This window comes from Rhinoraja longicauda, chromosome 16, assembly GCF_053455715.1.
Source record: "Rhinoraja longicauda isolate Sanriku21f chromosome 16, sRhiLon1.1, whole genome shotgun sequence".
NCBI classification, from domain to species: domain Eukaryota; kingdom Metazoa; phylum Chordata; class Chondrichthyes; order Rajiformes; family Arhynchobatidae; genus Rhinoraja; species Rhinoraja longicauda.
The window spans coordinates 13,437,648-13,453,358 of NC_135968.1; the positions used below are offsets into that span (position 1 = coordinate 13,437,648).

Consider the following 15,711-nt stretch of genomic DNA (forward strand, 5'->3'; position numbering starts at 1 on the left):
GTATCCCCTGATTCTCCTTAAAGGTCTACACTGGTATGGTGTTCAGCACAGCTCTGCAGAAACCTGACCCCTGGGCAAAAACACTGTTACAAAAAAATTAGAGAACAAGAATAAAATTTGACAACTCTACCTATTTACTTGCTTGCTGAATGTATCCAGATAGGTTGCTAAACATTGACATGCTTTTCATGTTCACTACATCAGTGAGAGAACATGATTCCATTAGTGGTCACCAAACAGCAGACACTAGAAATCTGAAATAGCAGCAATATTTGGAATGAACGCAGGTGGTCAGGCAGCACCTGTGGAAAGAGAAATGTGTCCATAATGTTTCCTGTTTAAGAACTGAGTAAAAATAAATAAAAATGGGTGGAGGAAAGGGAATATCTCTGATATGAGGTGAAAAAATATGGCAATTTCCCCTTAACATTCACAGATACTGCCTGACTGAATGAGTTCATAAGTGTAGGAACAGAATTAGGCCATTCGGCCCATCAAGTGCACTCCGCATTCAATCATGGCTGATCTATCTTTCCCTCCTAACCCCATTATCCTGCCTTCCCCCCCCCCCCATAAACCCTGACACCTGTACTAATCAAGGATCTCTCAATCTTCATCTTAAAAATATCCATTGACTTAGCCTCCACAGCCTTCTGTGGCAATAAATTCTACAGAGTCACCACTGTCTGACAAGAAATTCTTCCTCATCTTTCTAAAGGTATGTCCTTTTATTCCGAGGCTATGGCCTCTGGTCCTAGACTCTCCCACTAGTGGAAACATCCACTCTATCCAGGCCTTTCACTATTCAGTAAGTTTCAATGAGGTCCCCCCTTATCCTTCTAAGCTCCAGTGAGTACAGGCTTAATGCTGTCAAACACTCATCATATATTAACCCAATCATCCTTGGGATCATTCTCGTAAACCTCCTCTGAACCCTCTCCAAAACCAGCACCTTCTTTCTCGGCTTTTTCTGTTTTTATTATGCCTTAGAACTCAGCCATTGAGAGTGCATTACGTAATGACACCTCCTTGAGCTGACTCAATTAGTACTCATTCCCCGGAATGTGTCACAAGAGTGAAGTGAGGTACTGGTGCATTAATCTGAGTCTTGATTCTCCACAACGCTGAGTTCCAGCCCTCTGCATTTCTTCTCTGCCTTAAGCCTGAGAATGAGGCCCTTGTTCTGCATTGTCCGGACAGAAGGGACAGATTCTTGACATCCGCCCCTGCATGATGCTCTTGGAAATCAGCATGTCTAAATGACATCACCTCTCATTGTTTTAAATCATAGTGAGCATTTGTCAATCTTAGTCTGTGCCTCCATATTGTCGAATCAATCCAGAAAATCGAAGGCACATTAACCAAGCAATTCTTTATTTAGGTCAGGAGCACAGTGTCCTTGTACACCGGTCACTGAGGGTGGGCATGCGGGTGCAGCAGGCGGTGGGGGAGGGGCTGATGGCATGTTGGCCTTCATGGCGGGAGAAGTTGAGAGTGGGAGCGGAGGGGTCCTTCTGCAGTTGTGCGGGTCGCTGGTGGGACCGCACCTGGGGTGTTATGTGCAGTTTTGGTCTCCTAGTTTGAGGAGGAACGTTCTTGCAGTTGAGGGATTGCAGCGTGGGTTCGTGGGGTTGGGCCTCAGGATGGCGGGATGGTCGTGTGATGGGAGAGTGGAGCGACTGGGCTTGTATACACTGGATTTTGGAGGGATGAGAGGGGATCTTGTAGAAACATATAAAGTTGTTAAGGGATTGGATACGCTAGAGGTAGGAAACATGTTCCCGATGTTGGGGGAGTCCAGAACCAGGAGCCACAGTTTAAGAATAAGGGATAGGCCATTTAGAACGGAGATGAGGAAAACCTTTTTCACCCAGAGAGTTGTGAATCTGTGGAATTCTCTGCCACAGAAGGCAGTGGGGGCCAATTCTCTGGATGTTTTCAAGAGAGAGTTAGATTTAGCGCTTAGGGCTAACGGAATCAAGGGATATGGGGAAAAAGCAGGAACGGGGTACTGATTTTGGATGATCAGCCATGATCATAATGAATGGTGGTGCTGGCTCAAAGGGCCGAATGGCCTAATCCTGCACCTATTGTCTAAAACTGCACAAAGTATTCCAAATGAGGTATCACCTGGGGCAATAACAATTTTTGCAAGACCTCATTACCTTTGGGCTCCAAACCCAATCAGTAAAAACCAGCACATATTTGCATTCTAAATGCTTGCTGTAACCTTATGTTAATTTTATGCGTCTTGTAAGCCAGCACAATATGATCATTCTAATTGCTGACATTTAATACTTTAAAAGTGTCCTTTATATTAAAATTCATAACCTCACATTGGACTCAATCTGCCACTGTCCTGCCAACTCGCTAAATCTGTTGCAACTCTGTTGCTATCTCTTTACAGCCTCTTTGCAGTCTCTAATGTAACCCACTTCCCCTCTTAGTTATATACTATCAGTAAACCTGGAAAAGTTATATTTGGAAAAACAAATACTTTTGACCCACATTATTTCCTCTTTGGGCTAGCTAGACACACACCAGTGTTGATTGGAACTGCAGATGCTGGTTTAAACTGAAGATAGACACAAAATGCAGGAGTAACTCAGCAGGACAACTAATACATTGCAATTTGATCATTGACCACTGTTTAACACACATTATTTTTAACAATTCAACAATTTGCATTGATTTTGCATCTTAAAGGTAGTAAACCTTTCATATCATATCATATCATATCATATATCTACAGCCGGAAACAGGCCTTTTCGGCCCTCCAAGTCCGTGCCGCCCAGTGATCCCCGTACATTAACACTATCCTACACCCACTAGGGACAATTTTTACATTTACCCAGCCAATTAACCTACATACCTTTCCTAGGCATTTCATACAAATGTTACCAAAGATAACAGAATTGAATTTCAGAAGTAACTTATTGGCACAATGTGCTTGGAGAAGTCTTGAGAATGCAATGTGTTGTATAGATCTGCAGTCTTTTTTTAATGTAAGAATTTCCAATGACTTTACAATTATGTCTAACCGTACAGTTAAGAGGTGATCTGACTGCGATGCTTAAGAAGATTGAAGTGTTTTATAGGTTTGTGTTTTGTAGGTTAGTTTAATAAGTTAAGACACTTAGTAAAGTATCTTATAGGTTCAGTGATCCCCAATGGTGCTAGGTCCCAAGAGAAAAGTTAATATACTATTTACTAGTATAGTATATACTATAGCCGCTGTGTTAAGATAAACAATTACAAAGAAAGCTCACATTAGCAACCTCAGAATAAAGCAAAGCTGAAGAACCACAAAGAAGGGCGGCACGGTAGCGCAGCGGTAGAGTTGCTGCTTTACAGCGAATGCAGCGCCGGAGACTCAGGTTCGATCCTGACTACGGGTGCTGCACTGTAAGGAGTTTGTACGTTCTCCCCGTGACCTGCGTGGGTTTTCTCCGAGATCTTCGGTTTCCTCCCACACTCCAAAGACGTACAGGTATGTAGGTTAATTGGCTGGGTAAATGTTAAAAAAATTGTCCCTAGTGGGTGTAGGATAGTGTTAATGTGCGGGGATCGCTGGGCGGCACGGACTTGGAGGGCCGAAAAGGCCTGTTTCCGGCTGTATATATATGATATGATATGATATGATATGAAAAGATTGAACTCTATTTTTATAATAAAGGACTTATTTTCACAAAAAGGGTAGTGACATTTCTTAAAATTCAATTTTTAAGGCATTTTAAAAGAAATTCTGGAAAACTATACCTTAAAAAGGATATGTATATTGATAACCAATATTGGTGGTGTGAGTCTCAGACCAAGGTTTGTAAACAAAATATGGCACTTGTCAGCCATAATCTAATTAAATGGTGGATCATGCTCAAAGATCCTATCAGAAATGTCACTACTATTAAATAGTAAACTAGGAAATCTTGCTGTTTTTAATACAAGGGCTCACAGAGTTCTGGGATGTGCAGGACTGCTAAGTTGAAAAATGGTAGTGCAGATATGACAAAATCTATCAAAATTAAATGATTCAATTCCAGAATCACAAGAAGATAGCCAATGTGAAACGATAAGTTGACAAGCTCAATGTATGGAGTCAAGTGCTTAATTGTAGAAACAAGAGCATAAAGTGCTTAGTAACTCAGCGGGTCAAGCAGCATCTCTGGAGAACATGGTTAGGTGTTGTTTCGGGTCATAACCCTTCTTCACTGATTGCTGGGGGGAGGGGGGGAAGAAAGCTGGAAGAGCGGAGAGGCATATGCATCTGGACTGGAACAACAAAACTCTTGCTTGCTGCAACTTTACAGACACATTGAATACAACAACACATCAAATCAATATACAGTTCTTTAGGTAAACAAGTGCATGCTTAACTATGAGGTGTAACACTAGTAGTGAAAAGTCCAATGGAGAGAGAGGGGGAGAGAGAGAGGGGGGGGAGAGAGAGAGGGGGAGAGAGAGAGAGAGAGAGGGGGGGAGAGAGAGAGAGAGAGAGGGAGAGAGAGAGAGAGAAGGGGGGGAGAGGGGGAGAGAGGGGGAGAGGGGGAGAGAGAGAGGGGGAGAGAGGGAGAGAGAGAGAGAGAGAGAGAGAGAGAGGGGGAGAGAGAGAGAGGGGAAGTTCGGTACTGAAATAAGGTTGTGCAAGAGCCTGATGGTATGCTTACCGTCATCGTTGGGGGCATTGAATATAAGAGTCAATAAGTCTTGATGCAGCTCCATAGGACTTGGTGAGGCTGTATTTCGAGCATTGTGTACATTTCCGGTCACCCTATTACAAGAATTAAGCTTAAGAGAAGGTGCAGAGGATGTTTACCAGAATTCTGCCTGGATTATAGGGGATCAGCTACAGGGAGAGAGGTTGGATTGGCTTGGATTGTTTTCACTGTAATGTGGGCAGGTGAGGGGAAATGATAGAAGTATATGAAATTATGAGAGGAATATAGATAGGGTAGACAGTCTGAACCTTATTCCCAGGGTGAAAATGTCCAACACTAGAGGACATAGCTTTAAGGTGAGTGGGGAAAATATAATGGGGATGTGCAGGGCAAATCTTTTATACAGAGGGTGGTGAGGGCTGGGAATGCATTCTTCTTTTAAGAAGCTTTTAGATAGGCGCATGAATTTGCAGGGATTGGAGGGATGTGGATCACTTGCAGGCAGATGAGATCAGTTTAGTATTGGTACATCATATTTGGTACAAATATTGTGGGCCGAAGGGCCCGTCCTGTGCTGTACTGTTCTATGCATATTAACATTGTCTTGATGTAATGGCTATCTTTGCACGTGTTTCTCTCCATTGCAAACCAATTATTATCACAAGTGAAATGTTGAAATCTCGAAAGGAAGCAAAGATTGAGCAGACCGTGAATGGGGGGGGGGGCACAAGTGCATTAAAACGCTTCCTTTAAGTGACCTGTAAATTCAGTGGTTTTTGTTGCATTTAATGGTGCCAACTTTCTGATGCAGTACAGTTCCAGAATCACCACGGTGGTTGTACTCTCAGGGGAGGACTAAGGAAGCAGAGGAGGTACTGCAAAATATTGCACACAGGAATGGAAATGGGAAGATTTTTATTCAACTGAAACCCTGTGCAGGAAGAAAGAAAAATGGTCAATCTGCTCATGGATTTATGGAGCTGGTGAGACATCCTATATTACGGTGGAGAAGCATCATCTTGATGTATATATGGTAAGTGATCATAAAAAGAACATTGTGCAGAGATTTGCAGACCATTGTGCGGTCAGGTGGATATGAAGCATGTCTAAAAGGCTTCAAGTGTCAAAGCACCATGATCTACTGTTTTTGGATCATCAGACCGCAGCTGACTTTGTATATTAATAAAAAATGGAAGAAATTAGATTACACTGAATCTAAGTAATCTTTTACTGAATGCAAAATGAGATTTCACAATAGTTCCAAACTACATCCAGTACGCCTTGTGAGTAAAATGCAACACACCACCTATCACTCTCTCTGTAAAAAAACTCGCCCCACACATCTCCTTTAAACTTTCTTCCGCTCACCTTAAAGCTATACCCTCTAGTTTTTGATATTTCTACCCTGGGGAAATGATTCTGTTTACCCTATCTGCGCCGCTCATAATATTATATACTTTTTTTCAGGTCTCCCCTCACACTTCAGCGTTCCAGAGAAAGCAATCCTAGCCTATCCTGGAATTTAGAAGGATGAGAGGGGATCTTATCGAAACATATAAGATTATTAAGAGGTTGGACACGTTAGAGGCAGGAAACATGTTCCCAATGGTGGGGGAGTCCAGAACCAGGGGCCGCAGTTTAAGAATAAGGGGTAGGCCATTTAGAACGGAGATGAGGAAAAACTTTTTCAGTCAGAGAGTTGTAAATCTGTGGAATTCACTGCCTCAGAAGGCAGTGGAGGCCAAGTCTCTGAATGCATTCAAGAGAGAACTAGATAGAGCTCTTAAGGATAGCGGAGTCAGGGGGTATGGGGAGAAGGCAGGAACGGGGTACTGATTGAGAATGATCAGCCATGATCACATTGAATGGTGGTGCTGGCTCGAAGGGCCGAATTGCCTACTCCTGCACCTATTGTCTACATTTTTTTTTTTTAATCCAATCTGTCCTTGTAACTTCACTTTAGGCAACATCCTGGTGAATCTCTTCTACACGTTTTTTAGCATTAGAGCATCCTTTTTATAGTGTGGCGACCAAATCTGCATACAATATTCTAAGTGTGGCCTAAGCCATGTCTTGTACACTTGCAACATGACGTTCCAACTCTTATACTCAATACCCCTGCCTATGAAGGCAAGCAAGCTAAAATGGCTTCTTCACTACCCTATCCATTTTTGTCACCATTTTCGGGACACTGTGAACCTACAACCCAAGATTCCTCTGTACATAAAGGTATCTCAGGTCTCTTCCATTTACTGTATATGTCCAGCCAGTATTGGATGAACCAAATTGCATTACTCTTGCATACACTTGTCAGGATTAAAACCCATCTGCTACTGTTCCACCCAACCTTCCAGTTCTGTGTCGCTCTGTATCCTTGGGCAACTATCCTCATCTCCAGTTTCAAACATCTTTGGTCATGAGCAAATTTACTTATTTTGACCATCTCGTCCAAGTCACCCAGGAAGCAGAATTGAGCGGCAGCGGCAAGGTTCAATAGAGCGCTATAAGGCAGCGGGAAGGCTTAAAGGAGCACTGCAGTTTGGTTCGTTGAGAGAGACGCCAGTCAATAGGAAGAGGTGAGGTTGAATGGAGCAGTTTGTTGGGAGCAGCTGTTTGGGAGAGACTGGGTTTTGAGGTGTAAGTCCTTTTCTTTTGAGGGTAGGTGTTGAGGCTTTGGCTCGAGAGGCTGCAGTTAGGAGGCTGAGCAGAGGGTGATGGCAAGGTAAGGAAAGGTCCTGTTTTTGTAACTTTCTTCTTTAGTCTAAGTGCGGTTGTGATGACATTAGGGCAATGGTATGCTCCTGCTGTGGAATGTGGAAACCTCCAGTGCCTCTGCGGACTACACCTGTGGGAAGTGTGCCCAGCTATAACTCCCGACTGATCGTGTGGGGGAACCGGAGCCGCAGCTGGGCATTCGCAGCATCATGAGGGCAGCGGAGAGCTTCATAGACAGGGGTTTTGGCAAGGTGGTCACACCTGAGGTGCAGGGTAAAAGAAGCTGGGTGACCACCAGGAAGGGTAAAGGAGTAGGCAGACCGTGCAGGAATCCCTTGTGGCCATTCCATTTGAAAACATGTATACCCTTTTGAATGAGTGTTCAGGAGTAAACAGCAGCAGCAGAGTACTAATTGAAGATAGACACAACATGCTGGAGTATCTCAGTGGGAGAGGCAGCATCTCTGGAGAGAAGGAAGGGGTGACGTTTCAGGTCGAGACTCTTCTTCAGACTGATCCTGCCCCACTGAGTTACTGGCTGCCTGTCCCGCTGAGTTACTCCAGAGGACATTGAGGAAGGATATTTAAGTTTACAACAGGATCTAGCTAAGTTGGGAAGGTGTGCCGAGGAATGGCAAATTGAATTTAAATCTGACAAGTGTGAGTTGTTGCACTTTGGTAGGTAAAACCATTGTAGGACTTGCACAACAAATGTATGAGCCTTGGAGAGTGTCGTTGAACGGAGACATCTGGAAGTACAGATGCATGGTTCCCTGAAAGAGCGAGTCAGATGGACAGGGTGGTGAAGAAGGTAATTGGCATGCTTGGCTTCATTGGGAAGGATATTGAGTACAAAGATTGGGATATCACGATGCAGCTGTACGAGTTGTTGGTGAAGCCGCACTTGGTTACAAGCCTCCAGTCAGAAAATCAACCCTCCACCACTACCCTCTGCCTCCATCATCAAGCCAATTTTGGGATCCATTTTGCTACAATGTCTTGGCCCATTTGTGGCCGAACTTTCTGGACCAGAAAGTGCTGGACCTTGCTAAAGTCCATGTACACTGACGCTGCCTACAGTTCTTCAGACTTCCCGGTACTCCTGGCTTCCCCATTCCCTCATCATCCCTTCACTCCAGGGCCTACAAGACCTCTGCATTCCAGCATTTTGCAACTTTAGAACCCAGCTCCCTCTTATTCCTTCCTCATTCCCCAACTTTAATTTTATCTCTTTCTCGATCTGATTTACCTCTGTTTATTATGGTATGTGTTATAAGAGTCTGCGATGTTGGTTGCTACAGAATTTCATAATCTATTGGTCCTAGGTATGTTTGCAGTCTTGTGTATTACGGCCTGATATTGAATGCTGGTGAACTGAAAGGCAACCGCTATCTCAACATCGCCATGAATGGTCTTGTGGAATTGCCAGCATTCCCCTTGTGCCTTTACTTCATTAATAAATCCTGGTAAGAATCAAACCATCCACCTGAAAGAGTCCCAATCCGAAAACGTTGTCTTTGTCTATTCACTCCACAGATGCTGCTTGACCTGCTGAGTTCTTCTGGCACTTTGTGTTTTTCTCATGATACCAGCATCTGCAGTTTGTTTTGTATCCATTTAGAATGACAAGTTGTGGCTTTTGGATATCATGAATCGGTAAATATTCAACAGCAGAGCAGAGCCTCGGAGCGGATTGTCTGTGTTTATTATCTTCAGATGGGGAAAGAAAGCTGGGTTTTAAAGTTTGTTTTCAAAGTTGGGCCAGATCATAGTTGTAAAATGACTCCTGTTTTTGAGGAGTGTTTAATTGATACTAGTCTTACGCGATCTTTCATGCAGTCTGCACATGATACCATTAATCTGCTGTGCAGTTTGGAGAATTTATAGTAATTAAATAACTTTGTAATTACAATTAGGTGGTGATGTGAAACTACCAGATAGCCATTAAAAACCCATTTCTTCCCCTGACATCTTTCAATTAGAAGTCTGCCACCCTTACCCCAGCCGACTTAAACGACTCCAGGTTCTTTCATGTATCTTAACTTCCTTATGAATGGCATATATACCACTCGGTTGTTTTGCTGATGGCATTCACATTCTATGAAAAAATGTAAAAAAGGGTATGCATATTTTAAATGTTCTCGAGTTAGAATTTCCATAAAACCATGTCATTTGAATACTTGTTTATTGGAATGGATATTCTGAGTAGTTGAGTTAACACAATTTGCTTAGATATTTCCCAGCTTCAGACGTGCTTGTTATAATTTCGATCAGTATGCAATGCTGATTTGCAGAACTGTGCTCAGAAATTGGGACTCACTGGTTCAGAAAATGAGTGTCGTTTCTCAGTCACTGAAATGCCAGTCTGCAACCCCTTGTGTTCCACATTAGAATGCAATTCAAAGGGCGACTCGGCTAATCACGAGAGACTTCGGAGTGCAGCTCCAAACCTCACCGCAGGATCTGGGCAGCATATTGCAATTTGTTGTGTATTATAGTGAATACTCTCATGATCCAATCTATCAACATTGCTGAGCTGGTATTATTCAGGCTACACTCAAATGGCCACCTACGAATTGAAAGGGCTTCCTCTCCGTCAAGGTACAACTAGTCATTAATTGCAAGAAAAGAAAATATCTTGACCTGGAATCGCGTGACACGTTCATTCTCATGGGTTTGCTTAGTGAGCACTCTCCAGCTTGGGCTGGAGAGGATGAGACGGAGTTTCTTCCCAAAGGCCATCAGGACTGTCAACTTTTATAACCCCAGAGACTAAATTTTTGTCGACACTAATAGTAACTTATTAACTTTATTTATATGCTGTAACTGTAATTCTTTTTTGTGCACAATCCGCAGGCATTGCCACTCTCATTTCACCGCACATCGTGTATGTGTATGTAACAAATAAACTTGACTTGACTTGACTTGATTACCTACTACTTACAGGACATTTCTTATCTATACACTCTCTACCCTCTCCAGCAGAGCATCACAACAGTGAGAGCCAGGGGAGAAGTGTATAATGCCATCAGCCTTCCCAAGATGAGGTTCCAATGTTCGCACCAGTATAGGGAGTGCCCTGATGTGCACACCTATCAGATAAGGAGACTTTGTGCTCTTTTACTGTATGCTTCATAATGCTTCGTCATCTGAAGAACTTGAGCCATGGCTAGAGCCATTCAACCACAAGATGAATTTCTGGAGGAGCAGAATGTATGAGCTATCCTATGCTCCAAGGAGTAAAGTCCTAACCTGCCCACCCTTTCCCTATGTCAGTCCCTTGAGCCTGGCAACATCCTTGTAAATCCTCTTTGCGCTCTTTCCATGCTAACGACATAACTCGTATGAGCAGAATTAGGCCAATTGGCCCATTGAGTATACCCCGCCATTCCATCATGACTGATCTATCTTTTCCGCTCAACCTCATTCTCTCACTTTCTCCCCGTAACCTTTGACACCCTTATTTACCAATGAATAAAGAAGTTGGGAGGTCATGTTGCAGTTATATAAGACGTTGGTGAGGCCACATTTAGAGTATTGTGTTCAATTTTGGGCACCATGTTATAGGAAAGATGTCAAGCTGGAAAGAGTGCAGAGAAGAATTACAAGGATGTTGCCAGGACTCAAGGGCCTGAGCTATAGGGGGAGAGAGTCCTCGCCTGCTCAGCCTCTCCCTATAGCTCAGGCCCTCCAAGATTCCTTGGAGCGCAGGAAGATGAGGGGTGATTTAATAATGGTGTACAAAATCATGAGAGGAATAGATCAGGTAAACCCACAGAGTTTCTTGCCCAGAGTAGGGGAATCGAGAACCAGGTGGGTTTAAGGTGAGGGGGGAAAGATTCAATAGGAACCTGAGGGGTAACTTTTTTTCACTAAGGGTGGTAGATATATGGAACGAGCTGCCAGAGGAGGTACTATCGCAATGTTTAAGAAATATCTGGACGGATACATTGGTCGGATAGGTTTAGAGGGATATAGGCCAAACGCAGACAGATGGGACTAATGTAGATGGAACATGTTGGTCGGTGTGGGCAAGTTGGGCCAAAGGGCCCGTTTCCACACTGTATGACTCTATAATCAAGAACCTGTCAATCTCCACTTTAAAAATACCCACTAACAGCCCCACCGCTGTCTGTGGCAATGAATTCTGCAGATTCACCACCCTCTGACTAAAGAAATCCCTCCTCAACTTCTTACTAAAGATACATCCTTCTGATTTCCTATAACAGGGTGACCATAACTGAACACAATACTCCAAATGCGAGTATTGTACGATTATAACATGACTTCCCAACTTTTATACTGGTTTCCCTGACTGCTGAAGGCCGATATGCAAGAAGCTACCTTCGCCATCCTATCTATCTTTAACACCACTTTCAGAGAACTATGTACTTGTACTCCCGGATCCCTCTAGTCTGCAATACTTGTTTCCATGCTGTATTACTCTGATTCCCCAAGGCCACACCATTCACTGTGAAAGTCCTGCCCTGGTTTGACTTCCCAAAATGTAACATCTCACACTTATTTGGATTAAACCCCATTTAATGCCACATGGAGGAAGATGTGACTATGTTTGTTCTCTTGGAGTGTAGGAAGTGGAGAGGGTGGGGAGAGACCATATAGATATATAAAATGATATGGATAGATAGCATAGATTTTCATAAACTTTTCTCAATAGCAGATGTATTGAAACCAAGAAGGGATAGGTTTAAGCTAAGAGGAACAATGTTTTAGAGGTGATCTGAGGAAGATTTATTTTTTTCAACTCAGATCTAGCTGAAATTAAAACAAGAACTGGAATTAATCAGCAGATCAGTCAACATCTGCAGAGTGAGACAGAGATAGACTGAATGTTTCAGGTCAATGACCATTAATCAGAAATCAGAATACTGCCAACCAAGCTGATTGATTTTAACTATGTTAAGATGGTTGATTTTAGAATCAGACAGCTGTTTTTGTTTTGCCATTACATTGGGTTATTTGATTGAAACAATAGAATGATTGAAACAGTTGTGAATTGATTTATATCAACTATGATTTTATTACATGACAGTGCTTTTAATTTGAGTGGCATTAAATACAGTTCAAACTTGTATATTTTCTATGTTAGAAATGTCTTCATGTGATTTAATGAGTTGTTTGAATGTAACACAGTGTAATCCTCCTGTTTCCTTCTGCTCCCACCTCCTTTCCCCATCCATCGCCAAGGTCAGGGAGGCGTAAGACACTGATGGCATTCCTGTTGTTTGCAGGGATTGCCTGTATAAGTACCATATTCCTGCCTGAGAAGCAAGGTAAGAAGCCTTTACACAGTTTGATTTCTCAGAAGTCTAATGCTCTCTGTAATAAAATATAAATAAATTCAGAATTGGTCAGATTCTCCTGCGACTCGAGGATTTGATTATTTGTGTCCCGTGGTGAGGATGCTGTGCCATGTTGTTGCCAACTCACTCAGCTCAGTAATTCCCTATTTTCTCGCTCCTTTCGTAAATACCATGGTTACATTTATTGTCTTCCAGTGAACATTCTCGAATCTGTAGATATTTCTAAGACGTTAACCAGAGTGACTATGACCTCCGTAGCCACCTCTTTCAAAACTCTGGATATAGATAATTATATCCTTCAGACTTATTTCTTGTTCATTAACTTACCTAATGATATTTCTTTACTCATGCTAATTTGTTTTACTGCTTCAGGTTTAGGTTTATTATTATTGTCACATGTACCAAGTGAAAAGCCTTGTTTTATATGCTTTCCAATCAGATCAAATAATGCTATAAATACAATCAAGTACAATAGGTAGAGCAAATGGGAAGATATGGAGTGCAGAATAGAGTTGAATTCGAAAACATTGCCTTTTTTCAAGTTTATGGGGGGGTTTTCTGGCAATTATGGCCATTTCTCCTGATTAAAAGCTACCTTTAATTTGTCATTTAATCCTTTATTGGATCACTTTTCCGGTTGTCTTGTGGATCTCTTTCCTTGCTGTATTACTCCATGACTCTGGAACTGATTTTTTAAAAAATCCTTTACTCAGTATGAGTCGAAGACTAAGACAATAGATTGTTAGATAATGGGGAAATTAATGAGAAAATCAGGACAGAAAGGTCGGAGATCGGCCATAATCTTATTGAATGATGGAGCAGGTGGAAGAGCTTGTGTAAAATATTATGTTCTCATTTAACATATTGAAAGATAAAGATAATTATTTTGTTGACATTGCCATGTGGGAACATTCCGTCTCATGATCCTTTTCTGGCATTCTGAGATCATTGTTAATTAGTGACCCAACTCCATCTGTCTCGTACTTAAAGACCAACTGTTTTTATTTTTCTACCAGACCTTGACATGGGGTTCTTGGTGGACGTCACCTCATTAGCTCTGTGTGGAAAGCTGGCTGTCAGTGCCGCCTTTAACATTGCATATGTTTTTACAGCAGAACTGTATCCCACCGTGATCAGGTTAGTACTCTTCATTCTTGATTACACATGTCAAGGATATTTTCCTTCGGGATCTAAAAGACTTGTATTTATGGAAGTCTTTTCACACACAACTTCTCACTTCCCAAAGTGCATCCTAGCCAGTTCTGAAGTGTAGCTAGTTTTACAGTGTAGGAAACATGGCAGCCAATTTGCACAGAAAATCACCCACAAATCGTGGAGTTAAGTGACTTAATTTCTTGTTTTATTGATGTTGGGTGAGAGGTTAATGTTAGCTCCACTTAGTTATGTTGAATTTTGCAGGTTTGAGAAGATTGTTTTGTCTTAGATCACTGATAGCAGCATGATAGTGCAGCAATACCTTAATATATTCCTCCTTATTGACTTCTATTGCTTCTCAGCATTCAAGACTTCCTTTCTTTCATTAAAACTGAAAAATTGTACTTTGATGCTGAGCACGCTGAAGATAAATAGTGTATTCCAGTGAGAATCCTTGACATTAATAAAGCATTTTCAATCTTCTGGATGCAGAATTGTAGTGCTAACTTCGATCTACTGATGTCTGGGAAATAGTTTTAAAACCAGTTTGTTGTTGAAATAGCTATTTAAGATAAAATTCGAGAGCTACTTATTTGCTGCTGACTGTATTTACTTCCTGCAGACTATTACAACTGTGCCACTATCCTTGATACTAATAATTCAAGTACTTTGTAAATTGCCTTTCGTCGATTGGCCTGTAATTTCTATTAACTGCATTCATATGTGGATTGTGTGCTAGGTATCCTTATATGAAATAAATTACACCACAATATTTTCTGATTTTTTAAATCAGAGGGAAAGTATCAAGCTGATAACTGTAATTTAGCTAGAGCTGCAGATTTAAATGTATTCCAAAGACCAAAGTTATATTTACTCTGTGAGAATCCGGCAGATGAATAGATGGGAAAATATGACTTCATTTCAAGGTTTCCACTGAGATCAAAGTCTACAGATGCTGGAATTTTGAACAAACAAAAAACTGCTGGAGGAACTCATCAGGCCAGGCAGCATCTGTGAAAGGAAATGGAGAATGGTCCTAACCCAAATTGTCACCCTTCCATTTTCCTGCCCCCAGGTTTAATTCGCTTTTTTAATCCCTCCCCCCCCAAAGAACCATCAGTACTATCTTACCATCCCGCACCTGCAGTATTACTTCCAATATATCTCAAAGATCCAACCTTACCTTCCCCCTGTTTCTCATTTCCCCATTGCCTCTCAGTGATATCATTCAGATGTAAATTGAAAATACCCAGCTTTACTGTCACTTCCCACATGCTGCTCCCTCCACTGTTTCTAATAGGTCTCATGACCCATTCATGAGGGGAGATCTCCTCCAACCAAGTAAAATGCCGATCAAGGCCATTGTCTGTGACCTCAGTCACAAAATGAGAAAGGGTTATTTAGATTGTTAGAATTGGAGAAAACGTTTCATGGGAAGGAGAATAATAATATCCTTATTATTGTGGAAGTGATGTCTTTGAAGCCCAAACAGCAAATTTCTGATAAATGATGTGCCGCTGACTTTATTAGTCGGTGGGCGCTTGCTGGGGGATGCTGGGCAGGTAAGTAGATGTCACAAAATGTGTTCCCTAGTCACTTGCACAATGCAGGGACCAGGCAATTTCCAGCAAGAGAAAATCTAGTATGTTCCCCATGACAACACCTTAATGGTATTACCAAGGTCAGCAACATCCTGGAGATCACCACCATCACATGTTTATTGGGCCAACCACACAACTACAAAGTACAGATAGGATGCTGGGTAACCTGTAGCAAATCACTTACTTCCTGATACACTAGAAATGTACTTTTTGGGAGTCAAGCCAGATGGAATATTCTTCACTTCCTGATAAATCCAAGGA

General features: G+C 42.0%; 1 protein-coding gene across 1 annotated transcript in view; it reads left to right on the forward strand.

Moving 5' to 3' along the window:
- slc22a15 (solute carrier family 22 member 15) overlaps positions 1-15,711 on the forward strand; it is a 47,846-nt gene that overhangs the window by 17,742 nt on the left and 14,393 nt on the right. Inside the window, exons 6-9 of the mRNA XM_078413250.1 lie at positions 5,467-5,688; positions 8,696-8,836; positions 12,579-12,664; positions 13,711-13,831. Of these exons, the coding sequence (XP_078269376.1) occupies positions 5,467-5,688; positions 8,696-8,836; positions 12,579-12,664; positions 13,711-13,831 (570 nt within the window). The remainder of the gene's footprint in view (positions 1-5,466; positions 5,689-8,695; positions 8,837-12,578; positions 12,665-13,710; positions 13,832-15,711) is intronic.